Raw genomic sequence first — 15,970 nt, 5'->3', positions numbered from 1 at the left:
AACAAATAATATGTTTCTTACTACTTTGAATTTTGTGGAGATAATTTTTTTTGAAATTTTGTTGTTACCCTTGGGACTTTATTCCATCATTAGTTTTGAAGATTTCTCAGTATATTTACAATATCCAAACTACAGTTTTGCTAGGAAAACACCACCTGATACACTCCTCCAGCTCGCCTACCTGTCTTTAATAGATTGGTAAGAAATTTTACTCACACCGCAGAAGTCACAAACTCTGCTCTAATAAAATGGAAAAACTAGGTGAACAATTTTTTTAAAATCACCTTTTGAGAATATGCCACAGTAGAAAGCAATAGCATTTTTTGGTCAAGACCCTAAGAAGAATAAAGGCATTGAGGGGAGCCCAACATTCTGCTCCCTTCTGAGTGGTGGGAAAGCCCTTTAAGCCCCCAGTATCTCGGTGTGGTCGCTGCACAGTAGTGAGGAGGAGACAGACCAAGCTGCACAAAGGTTGTCCAGCCTCAAATAAGGATCACACAGCCCACAGCGGGGTGGATGATGTCCACCCACATGGGCTTCAGTTGCAAATCACCTCACTGTGTCTCCTGATTGCAACTCTGATCTATTCTGGAAATATCCTGATGGGCACACATGGAATGTGGTTTACAGCTATGGGCAAATCCCTTAACCCAACCAAACTGACACCAGGTTCACCATGAGGTGTGTGTAGACTCATTCGTCTGCACACATTATAATAGCACTTCATTATCTTTATTGTTTTCAAACCACTTGTCTTCTATTTCTCAGTCTACTTCTTAGCCCATTTTACAGGCTAGAATTGCCTTAACATCCAAGAAACACAACCATAACCTATATAGAATTATGAACCCTGAGAAATGGGATTTCAGGAATATAAGGCTGGCTCAATGTGTGAAAACAAACACTATTTGCGATTCCAATCAGCTAGCCAAAATCACATACTCAAGTAAGTCTATGAAGAAAAATGCTTAAGGTGCAGAAGAACTGGGTCACTTACATACTGCTATTGGAGAAGTGAAGCCGCCAAGTACTCTGAAGAGCAGCTGGGTTCTCAGATTATAATGCAATTGTTATATGAGAAGGAGAAATGAAGATGCACAATCACATAATAACAGCAGCTTTATGGATAGCTGTGCTTACCGGGGAAACTTAGACATCCTTCAGTGAGTGGATGGCTAAATAAACTGTGCTATGCCCATGCGAAAGACTAGTAGTTAGCCACTGAAGAGACAAATGATGGAGACACACGATTATCAGAACATCGTGATAAGTGAAAATGTCCATTTCAGAATGTTACACACTGTGTTATTCCATTTTTATATCACTCTTGAAGTGATCAATCCACAGAAACAGAGCAGAGACTTTAGTGTTCAGGGATAAGGTTGGGAATAGACAGGAAGTTAGTGTGGTACTAAGGCCAACAGGAAGGAAAAGTGTGGTGGAAGTTTCTGTGTGTTAACTGTATCTCAACAGCCTGATCCTATTCTCACACTGTAACTTTGCTAGAAATTACATCAGTGCACAAGGCCTCTCAATATTTTGTAAACCTACATAATAAACCTATACAAAATAAAGTATTAGCAAATCAATATAGCTAAATGGTACTTATTTTGACTCTCTTCCCCACATAGAGAATAACATCTATGCAATCCACTTAGGATGCATCTTTTGGACACATCCTCTACTCTAGCCCTATTAGTTCCCTTGTTCCTCTAGTTCCCTCACCTAGACTGCCACTGTAACACCACAGCTGATTTGGTGGTAGTCTCTCCCCTCTTCAGATTTTCCCCATATTGCATATGAGAGGATTATGTTGATTTGTATGCTTGCTATGTGACAGGAACTGGGTTAGGATCTAGAGATTCAGAGGGGGTTCTCACCTCCCTGTGATCTCTGTTGAGTTCCAGATGAATGATGCACAGCTGTAATTTGGTGTGATGGAGCTTACAAATGGGTCATGCTTCTAATGAACAAAGAGAAAGTCATTTTGTTCTGTCTGAGAAGGCAGGCAATGCTTCCTGAGTTACTGTGGTACTAGAATACCCTTCCAGTGCTCACACTCACTCAATTTACGGTACATCTTAAAAAATTTAAAGTGCTATATTGCTCTTAGAATTGACAGGAAATGAGTCTCAGTGCAAGGCATGAGTTACTTATTGCATTACCTATAAGTAACTGGGCAGTCTCAGAGGTCTCCAAATCAATACAGGCTATTGCCATTGCTCTTGGTCCCCACCATAAGGTCACAATAAGACCCTATCACTGAAGATGCTGCACATTGGCTACAGGACAAAGAAAAATCAATTCCCAGTGGACCAGGAAACCTCCTCACTATTGGATAGCCTTCATAGTGCTGGCTGATGCTGTAGAGATTGCTGAGAGGAAAAAAAAAAAGACATCCGTAGTCTAACCTAGCACTGGACTGCATGCTACAAACTGACCTATCAGGCAAGATATAACCACTGGTGCCATAGTGCCATGATTGTTATGAGGTAGCTAATCACTACAGGATTGGATCTGGGATCTGCTCCGCAGAAGGGAATTTCAATACATAGTACTGAATTACTGGTCACAAGCTCATGAAGTGGGAGGCTATAGGCCCTAGGAGAAAACTCGCTATTTTTATTTTGCTAAATAGTCATACTGTCAAATTGATGTCTAAATATTTATGTTTATACCAGTAGACCTGAGGTCGCTTAGCCTTGTTCAGAGAAGCTTCTTTTTGCAGTGGGCACCAGTCAATGGGAAGGTGAAAAACTGGTAATTGTGCTGAGAATAAGGGATTGCATACCTAAATATGGGACATCTATATTAACTCTCTAACCATGGCTCAGGGAACATCTCAGAAGAGGAGGCCAAAAGAATGTAGACGCCAGAGGATAGGGAGGAGAGCGATGAAACGCTGGCTTTTGGACACAAACTCACAGCAGCTGTGAGTGTCTGTGCAAGCCCTCCATAAGATCAAGGCAGTCAGAATTCCAACACAGGTGAGAGAGAAGATCCCCAGACTCCATCCTTTACTCAGGAGCTATTAGCAATTAATAGTCTCTAGGGGACAGAACTTACTTTTGAGTGTTGGTCACTGGTAGGCTTCCCATGATCCAGTGTCTGGTCCCACCCATGCACATATGAGAAGCACTGATTGGTTTAGTGGGTTATAAAGAAAAATACTGTTGTGGGAGGGACACGTTGGGAGGCTATGGGGGGAATTTGAGGGGAAAAGAGGTGGTTTATATTTTTATATTTTGTAGTACATCTGTATGAAATTCTCAAGAACTAAAAAATGTTTAGTGTTGCTAAAGCATAGTTCATTTCAGAAGAACAGAAGAGATAAAAAATTACCCAGAAATCTATTTCCCCACTGGAAAACATTTTTCTATTGTCTATGACAAAGAGAGAACAAGTTCTAAAGGATTTAATGTCAATTCCTTACTGCAAATTTTATAAAGGTATGCACTTTGAAATAGAGATACAATATAAAAATTAATAAAACATACTTATTAAAGATTTTGTGACTAAGATAATTAAAACAAAATTTAAAAATTGATGTGTCTGCTTCTTAAAACAAGGTTGGGTGGAGAAAGTGTAAAGATATCTCTTATACGTGATTAAGTTTCATTGAAGGCAGTGACAACAGTAGGTCTATTTTATCATTCTGTTCTGTTTCTACCCTTGTTCTTAATGAAAGAATAGCATACCCAGTTATTTATTTGATCTTTAATGTACAAAACATTCTTCAATCTAGATAATATTTTTATGAGTCAAGATATTGCTTTCATCTAGCATCTTTTCTGTTTTGGTTAACAGCTGCTTATTTTCCTCTCTCCTTTCCCCCCTCAATGTCTCTGTGTGGGCCTCGTGCATATTATTCAAGCTCCCGTCCAGTGAGCTAAATCCTAAACCTTGTTTGAGTCTCAGTCTGTATCTGGGGATGGCCTCCAGACAGATGGTTTATAGACTGTATTTGGTCCAGCTCATCCATCAGTGCGAAGAAAAGCATAGTGACAATTTATTCTAATCAGCCAATCTATCACTTGTAAGTTGTTTCAATGCGAGTATGTTTTTTAAAGAACAATAACATCCTTAAACATATTTTCATCCTTTAAAACAAAACCTGAAGAGAGAGAGAGAAACAAAACAAAAATGACTTGCTTATCCTGAAGACTGTGTTTTCCAAAGGAACAGTGTCCATCAGGTAGTGAAGAAAATATTACCTATCTGGAAAGAAATGATTACATTTGAAAGAGAACATAATTTATATTCAGAGAGGTGGTGTATTATACTGAGTATTTTGTAGATGAAGGCAGATCAGGTTAACCCCAAATCTGTAGTTTCTGTCTGATCTGGGTCAAAACACTTGACTTGTTTAAATGTAAGTAAAGCTTTTTTTTTTTTTTGTAAAAGAAGCAAAAATATCTACTGAATATGGTGATTGCTCAACTTAAATGACAAGTATTAGGCAGAGCAAATGTAAACTTTAAGCAGGATTAAATTAATCTACTTCTTAACTCATTTTAAGCAGGATTCTTGTTTTAGGTATTAATAGAATTTCTGTTTTCCCCCCTCCCCCCCCACTAAGCTTCTCCGCTGACACAGCAAGCCAGATCAAGCTGACTGAAGAAGTATAACAACAGATATATGGAGCATAGTAACTCATGGGTGTTTTCACTGACCTCAAGGAATGAGGCCAGACAAGTTGCACCCTTAAATAAAGCAGGGAGATTTTTTGGAGTGTAGGCGAGGGGTGATGAAGTGTCTGCCACAAGCTGGGTCTGTGCCCAGGTCTGGTCAATAGCTGAGCAGCTAGGCAGGGTCTTGGGCAGCTGGTGGCATCAGGAGAGGAAGTTGCAATAGGCACCAAGAATGTGAAACTGGGCTTTTTGGCATCTTTCATTTGGAGACTCTCTGGGTGGGCAAGGTTGGAAGAGAGAAAGATATGGGAATGGGGCTTCCTGAACTTTGCAGGGGTGAGCTGGAGGCTCCAACCAAACAGCTATCTCTATTGAAAAACTGAAGGCCAGGACGGGAGGCCACAATTCCACACTGTATTTCATTGTTGCCCAAAAGTAAAACAGTGCCCAATTTCATAAAAAAAATGCACTTGGACACCTCCTTTTATCATCTATCTATCTATCTATCTATCTATCTATCTATCTATCTATCTACCTATCATCTACCTATCTATCTATCTATCTATCTATCTATCTATCTATCTATCTATCTATCTATCTATTATTTTGTTTAACTATAAAAACAGGAAATGCTCACAGTCAAAGTGCAACCAATGCCAATTAACTTTTGAGACCAACAGCTTTAATAAGGACATTGCTATTGTTTAATTGTCTCTGTGATATAATGAGTATCAGGAAAAGAATGGAGCAAATTAACATGTTATAATTATGACCTTTCTTTGGAAGTGACTCAGGGAAATCATTGAAAAAACAACTTTCTTACCTTGTACTTCCTTAATTTTGTGGTTGCCTGGTTTTAGCATATTCTCAAGGTGTGTTAATAGACTTGTCGTCAAATTAGATTTCCCAGAAATAGAAAAAGGTACAATGGTTTGACCATATTCATCCAAATTCATTTGCCTTATTTTCTCATCTTCATATCTAAGGTCACCAGACTTCAGGAGGAAGAGAGTAGAGATGACAAATCCCAGTGTCTGCACCAAAAGCACTCTCCAGTTTCGCCAACTGTGCAGCAGCCTCTTTATGAACATGGCGTGAAACTGCTGGCAGTAGAGGGGACACTAAGTGAAGCAGAGAGAAACAGCATTACCACAGCCCCTAGACCTTGACACTGACATCCATTGACATTGATGCTCTGAAAGGTTGTGGTGTAAAAGCCTTATGGCTTAAATACACACAATTTAAATACACACAGCTTATGTAAGTAGATAAATTCTTGGAGAAGACCCCAAACCTATGGTGTGTCACCCAATAATAAGATCATCCATCTGTTAGTCTAAGGCAAGGACAACAAACCACAACCTTTGTGTAAACAGCTTTACTAGAATCCAGCTGAGCACATTGTTCCTATGCCCTGTCGCTGCTTCCTGTACAGTGATAGTTGAGTGATGGTGACAGAGATCATGTGATCTGTTGAACCTTCAACAGTTGTTATCTCTTTACATCAAGTTGCCTGACTTCTGATATAGCATATAAAGTAAAGTGCTTAAGTTTAACGTTGTATATAATACTAGAAATGGCAACAGGATGATTTCTCCTGACTCCTGGTAACCACTATGACCAGGATGCTTTAGAGATGCAGGAGCAAGGAAAGAATGCTTGGCAGCCCAGCCAGGCTTCCCATGACGAGGACCTCACTGACTCGGAGGTCCTCATATACAGGAACTATTCCTCTTGAAAGTCTTAGAACACACTCCTATTTGATAATTTGAAAACTCAGGCACCCTAGTACACTTACGCCAACTTGAAAGAGCAGATAAGTTTCTGGGTTTTCAATTTGAGAAAAAAATAAAACAAAAGAACTGCAGAATAGCGATAGTGACAGTAACAGCTCATAGCATTTTTCTGGAGTCCATTCCTCTGCATTTGAACACTGAATAGGTTGGGGTCCTAGCTCCCCACACCACGTTGGTTCTGCAGTAGCTGAGAATGCTGCATTCTTTTGGTTCATGTGTTAATAGAAAACAAAACTCTTAAATCTTAACTCTTGCTTCAGACACCTGTTTTTTTTTTTTTTTTTTGAAGGATCTCCCTTGCTCTTGGATTGGGAGGATCAATGTAGTAAAAATGGCAATACTACCAAAAGCAATCTATAGATTCAATGCAATCCCCATTAAAATCCCATCAAAATTCTTCACAGACCTTGAGAGAACAATAATCAACTTTATATGGAAAAACAAGAAACCCAGGATAGCCAAAAGAATCTTATACAATAAAGGAACTTCTGGAGGCATTACCATCCCTGACTTCAAACTCCATTACAGAGCTACAGTAATGAAAACAGCTTGGTATTGGCATAAAAACAGAGAAGTCGACCTATGGAATCGAATAGAAGACCTGGATATTAACCCACAAACATATGAACGCCTGATTTTTGACAAAGGAGCTAAAAGTATACAATGGAAAAAAGAAAGCATCTTCAACAAATGGTGCTGGCATAACTGGATGTCAACCTGTAGAAGAATGAAAATAGATCCATATCTATCACCATGCACAAAACTCAAGTCCAAATGGATTAAAGACCTCAATATCAATCTGAACACCTGAACACACTGAACCTAATAGAAGAGAAAGTGGGAAGTACTTTACAACACATGGGCACAGGAGACCACTTCCTATGCATAACTCCAGCAGCACAAACATTAAGGGCAACATTGAATAAATGGGACCTCCTGAAACTGAGAAGCTTCTGTAAAGCAAAGGACACTGTCATTAAGACAAAAGGGCTACCTACTGACTGGGAGAAGATCTTCACCAACCCCACAACAGACAAAGGTCTGATCTCCAAAATATATAAAGAACTCAAAAAACCAGACACCTGTTTTTTAGCAAAGGTTCTTACCCCAGTGTTAAACACAAAGGTTGCGTCTTCACTCTGGGTGGGAAAGCCTCCTCTTATGCTGCTTGGGACATCCTTATTCTTACTCTCTTTGCTCCCCAATGAGGGAGATTGAGTAGCTTGGATGTTTGGTTTTGACTCTTCCATGTGACTGACTCTATATTAAGAAACAAACAAAGCTTGTCATTTCAACCTCATCCCACTGTCCCTTGCTTAAAGAATGTGAGTTGCAACCCCCGATTCCAAAGGCCCCTTGGATTACTCATGTTTAATGGCAACTACTAAGTAAGAGTGACATTAGCTCCCAGGCAGCAGCACATCTCCAGCCCTTGTCACAATTAACCTTCTAAGGTGTGTACTCTAAGTTTGGCAAGAGTCTTTCCCTCTGAGGGTTTCCCTTTTCCTGTGTATGCTTGCTAACCTAAGGAAGACTTCTTCCATCGTTGTGATAGAGATGCCGAAACTAGAAATGCCAAGGTTCTCTTGATTCTCTTCCAGAGCAGTAAAGAGAGCTTCAAACCTACAAACAGGAGAAGATGACGGGCTGGGACCAAAAGAGATGATTTTCATGCTTACTTGTTTTTATTTGAAAGTGATCTCTCCTCACCAACACTTCAAGGTTTATTATAATGTCATGCTTCTGTTCTGTTGATTCAGAAAGGTGAGACAAACAGAAAAAGCAAGACAACAGCAAACTGCTATAGTAGATTGCTTTCCATGATACTTTAAAATACATGATATTATTAGATGCATATTTTGATTTTCTAATAAAACTATTAAGATGCTCTGTGAGGAGACTGTCAGTTGATGGCTGACAGACAGAAGAGAGTCACTATTCTTTTGAGGCATGGCCACTGTAAGGCTGCCCATGGATCTCACACCAACTGCCTATTCCGGGTGGATTTTTGTCACCTTTACTACAAGTGCCACCACTTAAACCGTCCTAATTATTTTTCATTATAGTTTTTGAGACAATGTCTCTCTTTCTGACTCATGTAGCTTACAAACTCATAATCCTGTTTCATGTCTCATTCTAGGATTGCAGGTATATATCACCTTACCTAGTTTTTAAGGTTATTATTGTAGTGGTGGAATTTGTGTGTGTGGTCTGAGATTGAGTTTAGAGCTTTGTACTTTCCACTACGCTGTCATTCTCTTAGCACTTCTCTTCCCTCCATATACTGGTAGTCACATTGACCCCATGCACAGCATTGACCCCATGCACAGCACTGACCCCATGCACAGCATTGACTCCATGCACAGCATTGACTCCATGCACAGCATTGACCCCATGCACAGCATTGACTCCATGCACAGCATTGACCCCATGCACAGCATTGACTCCATGCACAGCATTGACCCCATGCACAGCATTGACTCCATGCACAGCATTGACTCCATGCACAGCATTGACTCCATGGACCCAGTATCACCAGTTCACCCTTGGAAGCTAGAATAAGCAGGTGACATCTGTGTCTTTTCAGTGCAAGTGGCAGCAATCACAGAAGTTTTGTTTCCTTAAATAAACGCTATTTGCTAAGCAGGAAGAAACAAGGAAAATGAACAATTATTTCTGGCTATTTAAAATCATCTGGTTAGCATTTTCTGGATCCTTACCTGTGAGTGTATTCTTGGGGGAGAATAAAAGATAATTCATTTCCAACATTAGTCTCCAGAGTGGCTGCTGATGCATAGTAATGGATCAGTTCTGAGATTTCATCAATGTCACAGTGAGGTTCCTTCACCATGACTATGTGGTATCCAACACCTGAGAAAATTCATTCAGAAGACCAAATTGAGTGGTTTTATGCCTCCTATATTCTCAAGAGGCATTTTGTGGTTTGTGTGAACTAGAAGAAGACAGAGCATGTCACAAGTTATCTGACTACGATGCTAAGAGGCACAGCATTGTGTAATATAATTATTATTGATGATATAATTATAAATAGCTCTATAAGTGATTAATAATGATCTAGATTATAAAGCCAGATAGGGAAGAGATAACATTAAAAGCTAGCTGACCTCTCTTTCTACTGATGCTGAAATTAGAAAAAAAAAATCAAGACTAAGATTCATTAAATAGGTAACTCCTGGGTCCATATTATACACCAGAAACTATATAAATTGAATAAAAGTCACTTCACATCAGAGAAATCTTCTCAAAATCTTCTATCTTTACACTCTGTCATCATCTCTTTCCAAGCACCCTGTACCTCCTCCTTTTCTCCTCTCTCTCTTCCACCTTAGTCTCCTCTTGTTTATTCTCCTTCTTCACTGGTCTTCCAGAAGCTAGGTGTGGGCTAGGGTATGAATGAAACCCCTACATGGAACTCTAGGATTTGTGCTCCTAGCAATGACATTCTGGTGCCCTAAGTTTGGACAGCAGAATTAAGGGAAGTGTCTATGGGGTATCTGAGTCCATCACCTGACAAGAGTCCTTTGAAAAAGGAAGGGGAAGGGAGGAAAAGAAGGAGGAGAGAGAGTATAAGACAGCAAGTGAGCACAGAGCACTGATGAAATTAATGGAGGAGGGATGTGGAAATCAAAGAAGGCATGCCAGAGTCAGAAGGCCTATGATGAGGCCACTGCCTAAAGGGAGCACCATCTGTCTATATGTAGGTCTCAAGCTCTCTTAACAGTGCATTCTGTTTCCTTCCTAAAACATTTGAAGACAATGATGAGCAGAATCCAAACAAAGTTGTGCCATATTATAGGATTGCCAAAATATACAGTCTATTGACTTTATTGTTCATAAACATGGTCTGACAGAGATAAGGGTATATGCTTCTTTGAGATAAATATTGAATACTTTAGTTTCTACTGTTATTTTGTTCATAAAAATATAAATTATGCCAATAAAAAAGCAAGCAAGCATATATAGTAAATGTAATACTATATATCATAGAAAGTTAAAAGCAGAAATTGGCCTAGATGTAGAAATTACAGGATAAAGGCTGTAAAATACATGATAAATAATTAATCAATATACTAGAAATAGAAAAACAAGGTATTGAGTCAATCAGACATTTTCCAGGCTGATGAAAGCTATTTTTAAAAAAGGCAATAAAACATCAGAAAAGTACAAATAAAGAAATTACATAATAGTCTCAGTAGCAGAGTAGAAAGAGGAAAAGAATCAATAGCCTTGAAGAAAGATCACTAAAAGTCACCCAAATAGGAATGTAAAAGGTGAAGTATAAGAAAACAGAATACAAGTGGAAAATCGCAGTTATCATGAAGCAGAAAATAATTGGAAAATTTAAAATGTCCTTGTAAAATTACATCCTGAAAATCTATCAAAATTATGTCAGACAAAAATTATGTATGCAATGAAAACATTCATAATAAATGAGGATGAGTTTAGCTCATGGCCCTGGCAATGTCAGTATGTCCTAGAACATCCACCATGAACATTTGAAAGAAATGGGCAAATGTGAAAGCACAGCCTGTTTTATAGACAAGAGGCAGCTGGGGGGCCATGCCTATGAGAGGAAAGTGAGATGAGATGTGCGATCACCCTGCTTTGGCTTGGAGGTGCAGCAAAGGGGAGCACCAGCAGCTTCCAGTGCCGCACCCACATTGAACAGTCGGAAAAATAAGACTCCAGCTACAAGCTGTGAAGACGATTTGAGCGCAGGGCTCTACAGCAAGGTCACCCTGAAATCAGGGCTGGAGAAATGACTTCGTGGGAAAGGGCTCTTTCTGTGTCTGTGTGAGAACTTGAGGGACCAACATAAACATCCAGCATGGCTTGCCCGCCTATAACCCCAGAGTTGGAGAGAAAAGACAGGCAGGTGCTGGGAGATGTAATTCTGGTTCAATGAGAGACCCTGTCTCAGGGAAATAAGGCAGCGAGCAATAGAGGAAGACACCTGATGTCTTCCCCCGGACTCTATGTATGAGTACATGAGCATACTCGCCAGCACACACACAGCACACATACAACATATAGTCAAATAAAGCAAAAAGAAGTAACCACAGAAACTTCATAAGGGTGTCTGTTAGTCTTTGCTGAGTGACAGGCTATATAAACACCAAGAGGAACTCTATGTGGTTGGATTTCCCTTTTCGGCCTTTTGTCACCTCACAAAAGACTAGAGCCTACATAACTAAACCAAAGTGGAGAATCATGATGATCAGTCAGGAAACTTAATGAAGACTCATGGGGCTCATGCTTGTGCAATAAAACTGAAATACATTTAGTGAATAGTTCCCCAGACCCACATTACCAAAGGTGAAAGGCAGGCCTCAATGATGCATAAAATGTTCCAGCTGGATATTGGAAAAGAGCACAGAACTGTTGAAAGACATCTCCTCAACAAAGCCTGCATGTGCAATAACATAGCATATAAGCTTTCACAACCAATCAAAAGGTTCTGGATAATCTAAGAAGCATAAGGTAATGCCTACCCAGGGGCAAAAGCAAATAGAAGTGGACCAGAAACTAAGGCATGCCAGGTATGTAAAATCTGAGCGTTCACAGGCATTAGGCATGTCTAGAAAGCAAGGTCACAGGTCTTCACACTGAAATAAGAGAAACTTGACAAAAAGGCAGAAGTAGGGAGCACTCTCACACAGCAGAAGGCCCATTCTTCTGCGATCACAGGACCATCTCCAGATCAGAACACAGAACTACAAAACAAGTATGGGCTTTAAAAGACAGAAAAAGTATCTTCTCAGACAAAAACAGGGTGAAATTATAGATCAGCAACAGAAGAACGCTGAGAACTTCAGAATTGTGTGGGCATACACTTAAAGAACCAGTGAGCTATGTCAAAAAAAAAAATCACCAGGGAAATTAGAAAGTCATCTATCCCACTCTGATCTCTATTTCTATACCTCTGTACTAGCTATAATCTCACTGATGGACAATTGCATTAGATCATATTTATCTAGAAAATCATGTGAGAGAAATGAGTGTTAACATTGGACAATTCAATAAACACATGTGTGGGAGATCATTCTGAAGAAAATAGAACACTATTCAAAGGACTTACAGCTGAATTATAACATCACAGCATAGGGATCATTCAAGTTTTGACTATATACACAAAACCAATGGGAATTAAGTTAAAAGCATATTATTAAAGCAACAGCATCCTAAGAATAATCAAAGAAAATGGACCATATAGTCTTTTCAGGAAGACTGAAGAGCCGCAGCACTGCAAGGTTCCCTGGACCATGATAGCAATGCGATCACCCAGCACATCAGCTTCATCCATATAGTGGGTGGTCAGCAGGATGGTACGGTCCTGTTTATAGGCTTGAAGGAGATCCCAGGTGGTCCTCCTTGAGGCTGGGTCCATGCCAGATGTTGGCTCATCAAGTATCACCACCTAGAGATAGAACAATTCTATGACTACACAACTATGCACTGGTCCCACGGTGTCCTACCAGGACTGGGCTTGTTCTTATTTTGACTTTTAAGTCAAATGTCCAACTGAGCATAGATAATAAGTTTATATAAAACTAGGACTTCTGTACTAAAATCAAACCCATGACCATTTTATACCAATGAGGTTGACAATGTGAATTCTATCTGAGCTGCTTTTAAAGTGTTAAATCTATGTCAGCTTTCTGATTTGTGTCACTTGGATTTTTAAACTAGCTGTGGTACAGACTTAGTTTTTCCCCTTTACCTTGGAGCCCCCCATCAGTGCTATAATGATGGCGAGTTTGCGCTTCATGCCTCCACTCAGTGACTTTGAAAATGTGTCACGTTTCTCCAGCAGGTTAAAAACTGACAGCATGTTGCTAGTTTCCTCAAGACACATCTTTTGAGGTACTCCTTTTACCTAAAAGAGGGAGACAGAGTTTGCATGGCACTTTCAAGTTTAGTCTTAAATGTTTCTTTTAGAAATCATTTTCTGATTTTAAGAATTTCTTATGTTTATATAATGTATTTTGGTCATATCAATCCCCCCACCTCTTCTGGCTTCTCTCTGCACTCCCTGACATGTCTCCTGCCCAACTTCACACTGGCTTTCATAATGCACAGAGTCCTGTCGATGCCATCGGTCTATGGATGCAAGTGAAGCTGCCGCTGGAGCACGAGTCACCGACCAGCTGTCAATCAATAACAGCTGTCTCAGCAGCAATCAACTGCTAAAGCTCTTCCTCTAGAGGTGAGACTTTGTAAGTTCCTCTGCAGCCTGGACTGGAGTGTCAACTGGCTCTGTCTTGTGAGGGCAAGCACAGCTGCTATGGGTTCATGAGTATCGCTGTCCCGAAGGGAACGGTTTGCTCCAGTCCTCCCAGCCGCTGATTAATAGAGATATTTCACAGCAGCTCCTTTCTTACGTCAACTCTTGAGTGCTATATCCCCCTTTCCACGTCTTAAATGTAGAGGAAAATTAAAATAATTTCTTGAACTTTATAAGAATATTCGTAGTTGGTGATCTACCTGAACAGAATGAGGAGGGAAAAGAGATATCCTTGGCTCACCCCACAGTAGAAATAAAGGTGTTCTGATACTGTCAAGTGATCAAACAACAGATTCTGCTGAGGACACAAGCCCAAGGATGTCCTGATTTGTGCCATGTGCTGTGAGATGTCATATCCATGGATGTAGGCCTCTCCGCTGGTTGGGGGATAGAGACCTAGAATCAGGTAGATAATGAAACAGAACAGTTTTGGCGAGGAAACGTGCTCATTAGCTCTGTAGGCAAAATCTACACATGGATTGTTCACTAATGTTGTAGATCACAAAAAGTTTTCATTGGCCACTTTGGGGACCATATTAGAAATAGTTTACAGCATGTTTTTTTAAACATTCAGTGGAAAAGGGAAAATCCACTTTTTTTGTGTATATAGTCAAAACTTGAATGATCCCTATGCTGTGATGTTATAATTCAGCTGTAAGTCCTTTGAATAGTGTTCTATTTTCTTCAGAATGATCTCCCACACATGTGTTTATTGAATTGTCCAATGTTAACACTCATTTCTCTCACATGATTTTCTAGATAAATATGATCTAATGCAATTGTCCATCAGTGAGATTATAGCTAGTACAGAGGTATAGAAATAGAGATCAGAGTGGGATAGATGACTTTCTAATTTCCCTGGTGATTTTTTTTTTGACATAGCTCACTGGTTCTTTAAGTGTATGCCCACACAATTCTGAAAAAAAAGTGGGGTGATAAAAGCATGGAAGCGTGTAGTAAGGAGAAGCAGGCTGCATCCCGCTGCCCGGCTAGCTTAACCCCCGAAATAACCACACAGAAATTGTATTAATTAAATTACTGCCTGGCCCATTAGCTCTAGCCTCTTATTGGCTAACTCTCACATCTTGATTCAACCCATTTCTAATAATCTATATCGCCACTTGACTGTGGCTTACCAGCATGAGTCTAACCAGAGTCATCTCGGGCAGGAGAACCATGGCATCTGCCACACTTCCCTTCTTCCCAGCATTTTGTTCTGTCTATTCTGCCACCTAAGGGCTGCCCTATCAAAAGGCCAAGGCGGTCTCTTTATTCAACTAATGAAAGCAACACACAAACAGAGGAACCTCCTACACCATTTCCCCTTTTTCTATTTAAATAAAAAAGAAAGGCTTTCACTTTAACATAGTAAAATTACATATAACAAAACAGTTATCAAACAAGAATTACAGTTACAATGTTTATATCTATTTTATCTTTTATCATAACTAAGAAAAACTATAACTATTTATCTATTCTTCAACTCCATCAAAGACTCCAGAAGGATATAATGTTACCTAAGTAAATAAGAAGTAAGCAACTTCCAAAACTCTAGGAATGACAAAGACATCTTGCTGCCTGGACAGTCACCCAAAGTTTTTCTGTACCATTGGGGCATCCATCTTTGGCCTTCAGGCCTAGAGCATCCAGCAGACATTTTCATTAAGCAGGAAATTTTAAAGACAGTTCAGTCACTTTCTTTTGTGTCCTTCAGAATGTTTCTCAAACCCTTTCATGAAATAGGAATCCCGAAGGACCATCTCACCTTTAGGCAAGTTTAGCAGTCCTCTCTCTGTGGGTTCTTTATGTCCAGTTTATGCAACAGTCCAGGCAAGAGAAGTTTCTTGCCCAAATGGCTATCAAACTCCATAAGGAGCCTCTTCGATTCCCATCTTCCTCTTGAAGTAGATTGGTGCTGCCAGGAGCAGACATGTCTCATTGTCATGAAAAGCCCTAAGTTATTAAAACATTTTAAATGCCATATTCTGTAGTCTTTGAAAGATATGAAGAATGCCTATCTAACTGAAATACATCTCTATATATGTAGAAAGCCTAACATGACTACAAGCTTGACTATTATTGATGATTATCCATTAACAACCTATATTTCCTAATTACACATTACATTTTTTAAATGAGCTACACAATCACAATACCTTAATCAAAATCAGAAATACATATACATATAACAAAACTGACCTTAAATTTATATCAATAAAGCAAAATCCATACCAATG

General features: G+C 39.6%; 1 protein-coding gene across 1 annotated transcript in view; it reads right to left on the bottom strand.

Annotated features, from left to right (window-relative positions):
• The window catches only part of LOC119809790 (phospholipid-transporting ATPase ABCA3-like), a 74,583-nt gene that overhangs the window by 21,293 nt on the left and 37,320 nt on the right, over window positions 1-15,970 (bottom strand). The window contains exons 13-19 of the mRNA XM_038322923.1: window positions 13,975-14,129; window positions 13,170-13,325; window positions 12,656-12,866; window positions 9,148-9,298; window positions 7,952-8,050; window positions 7,534-7,687; window positions 5,455-5,752 (exon numbers count right to left, since the gene is read on the bottom strand). Coding sequence (XP_038178851.1) covers window positions 5,455-5,752; window positions 7,534-7,687; window positions 7,952-8,050; window positions 9,148-9,298; window positions 12,656-12,866; window positions 13,170-13,325; window positions 13,975-14,129 — 1,224 coding nt within the window. The remainder of the gene's footprint in view (window positions 1-5,454; window positions 5,753-7,533; window positions 7,688-7,951; window positions 8,051-9,147; window positions 9,299-12,655; window positions 12,867-13,169; window positions 13,326-13,974; window positions 14,130-15,970) is intronic.

Source organism: Arvicola amphibius, chromosome 1, assembly GCF_903992535.2.
Source record: "Arvicola amphibius chromosome 1, mArvAmp1.2, whole genome shotgun sequence".
NCBI classification, from domain to species: Eukaryota; Metazoa; Chordata; class Mammalia; order Rodentia; family Cricetidae; genus Arvicola; species Arvicola amphibius.
Note: the sequence above shows the minus strand (reverse complement) of the source record. Positions and strands in the feature narration are given on the sequence as shown.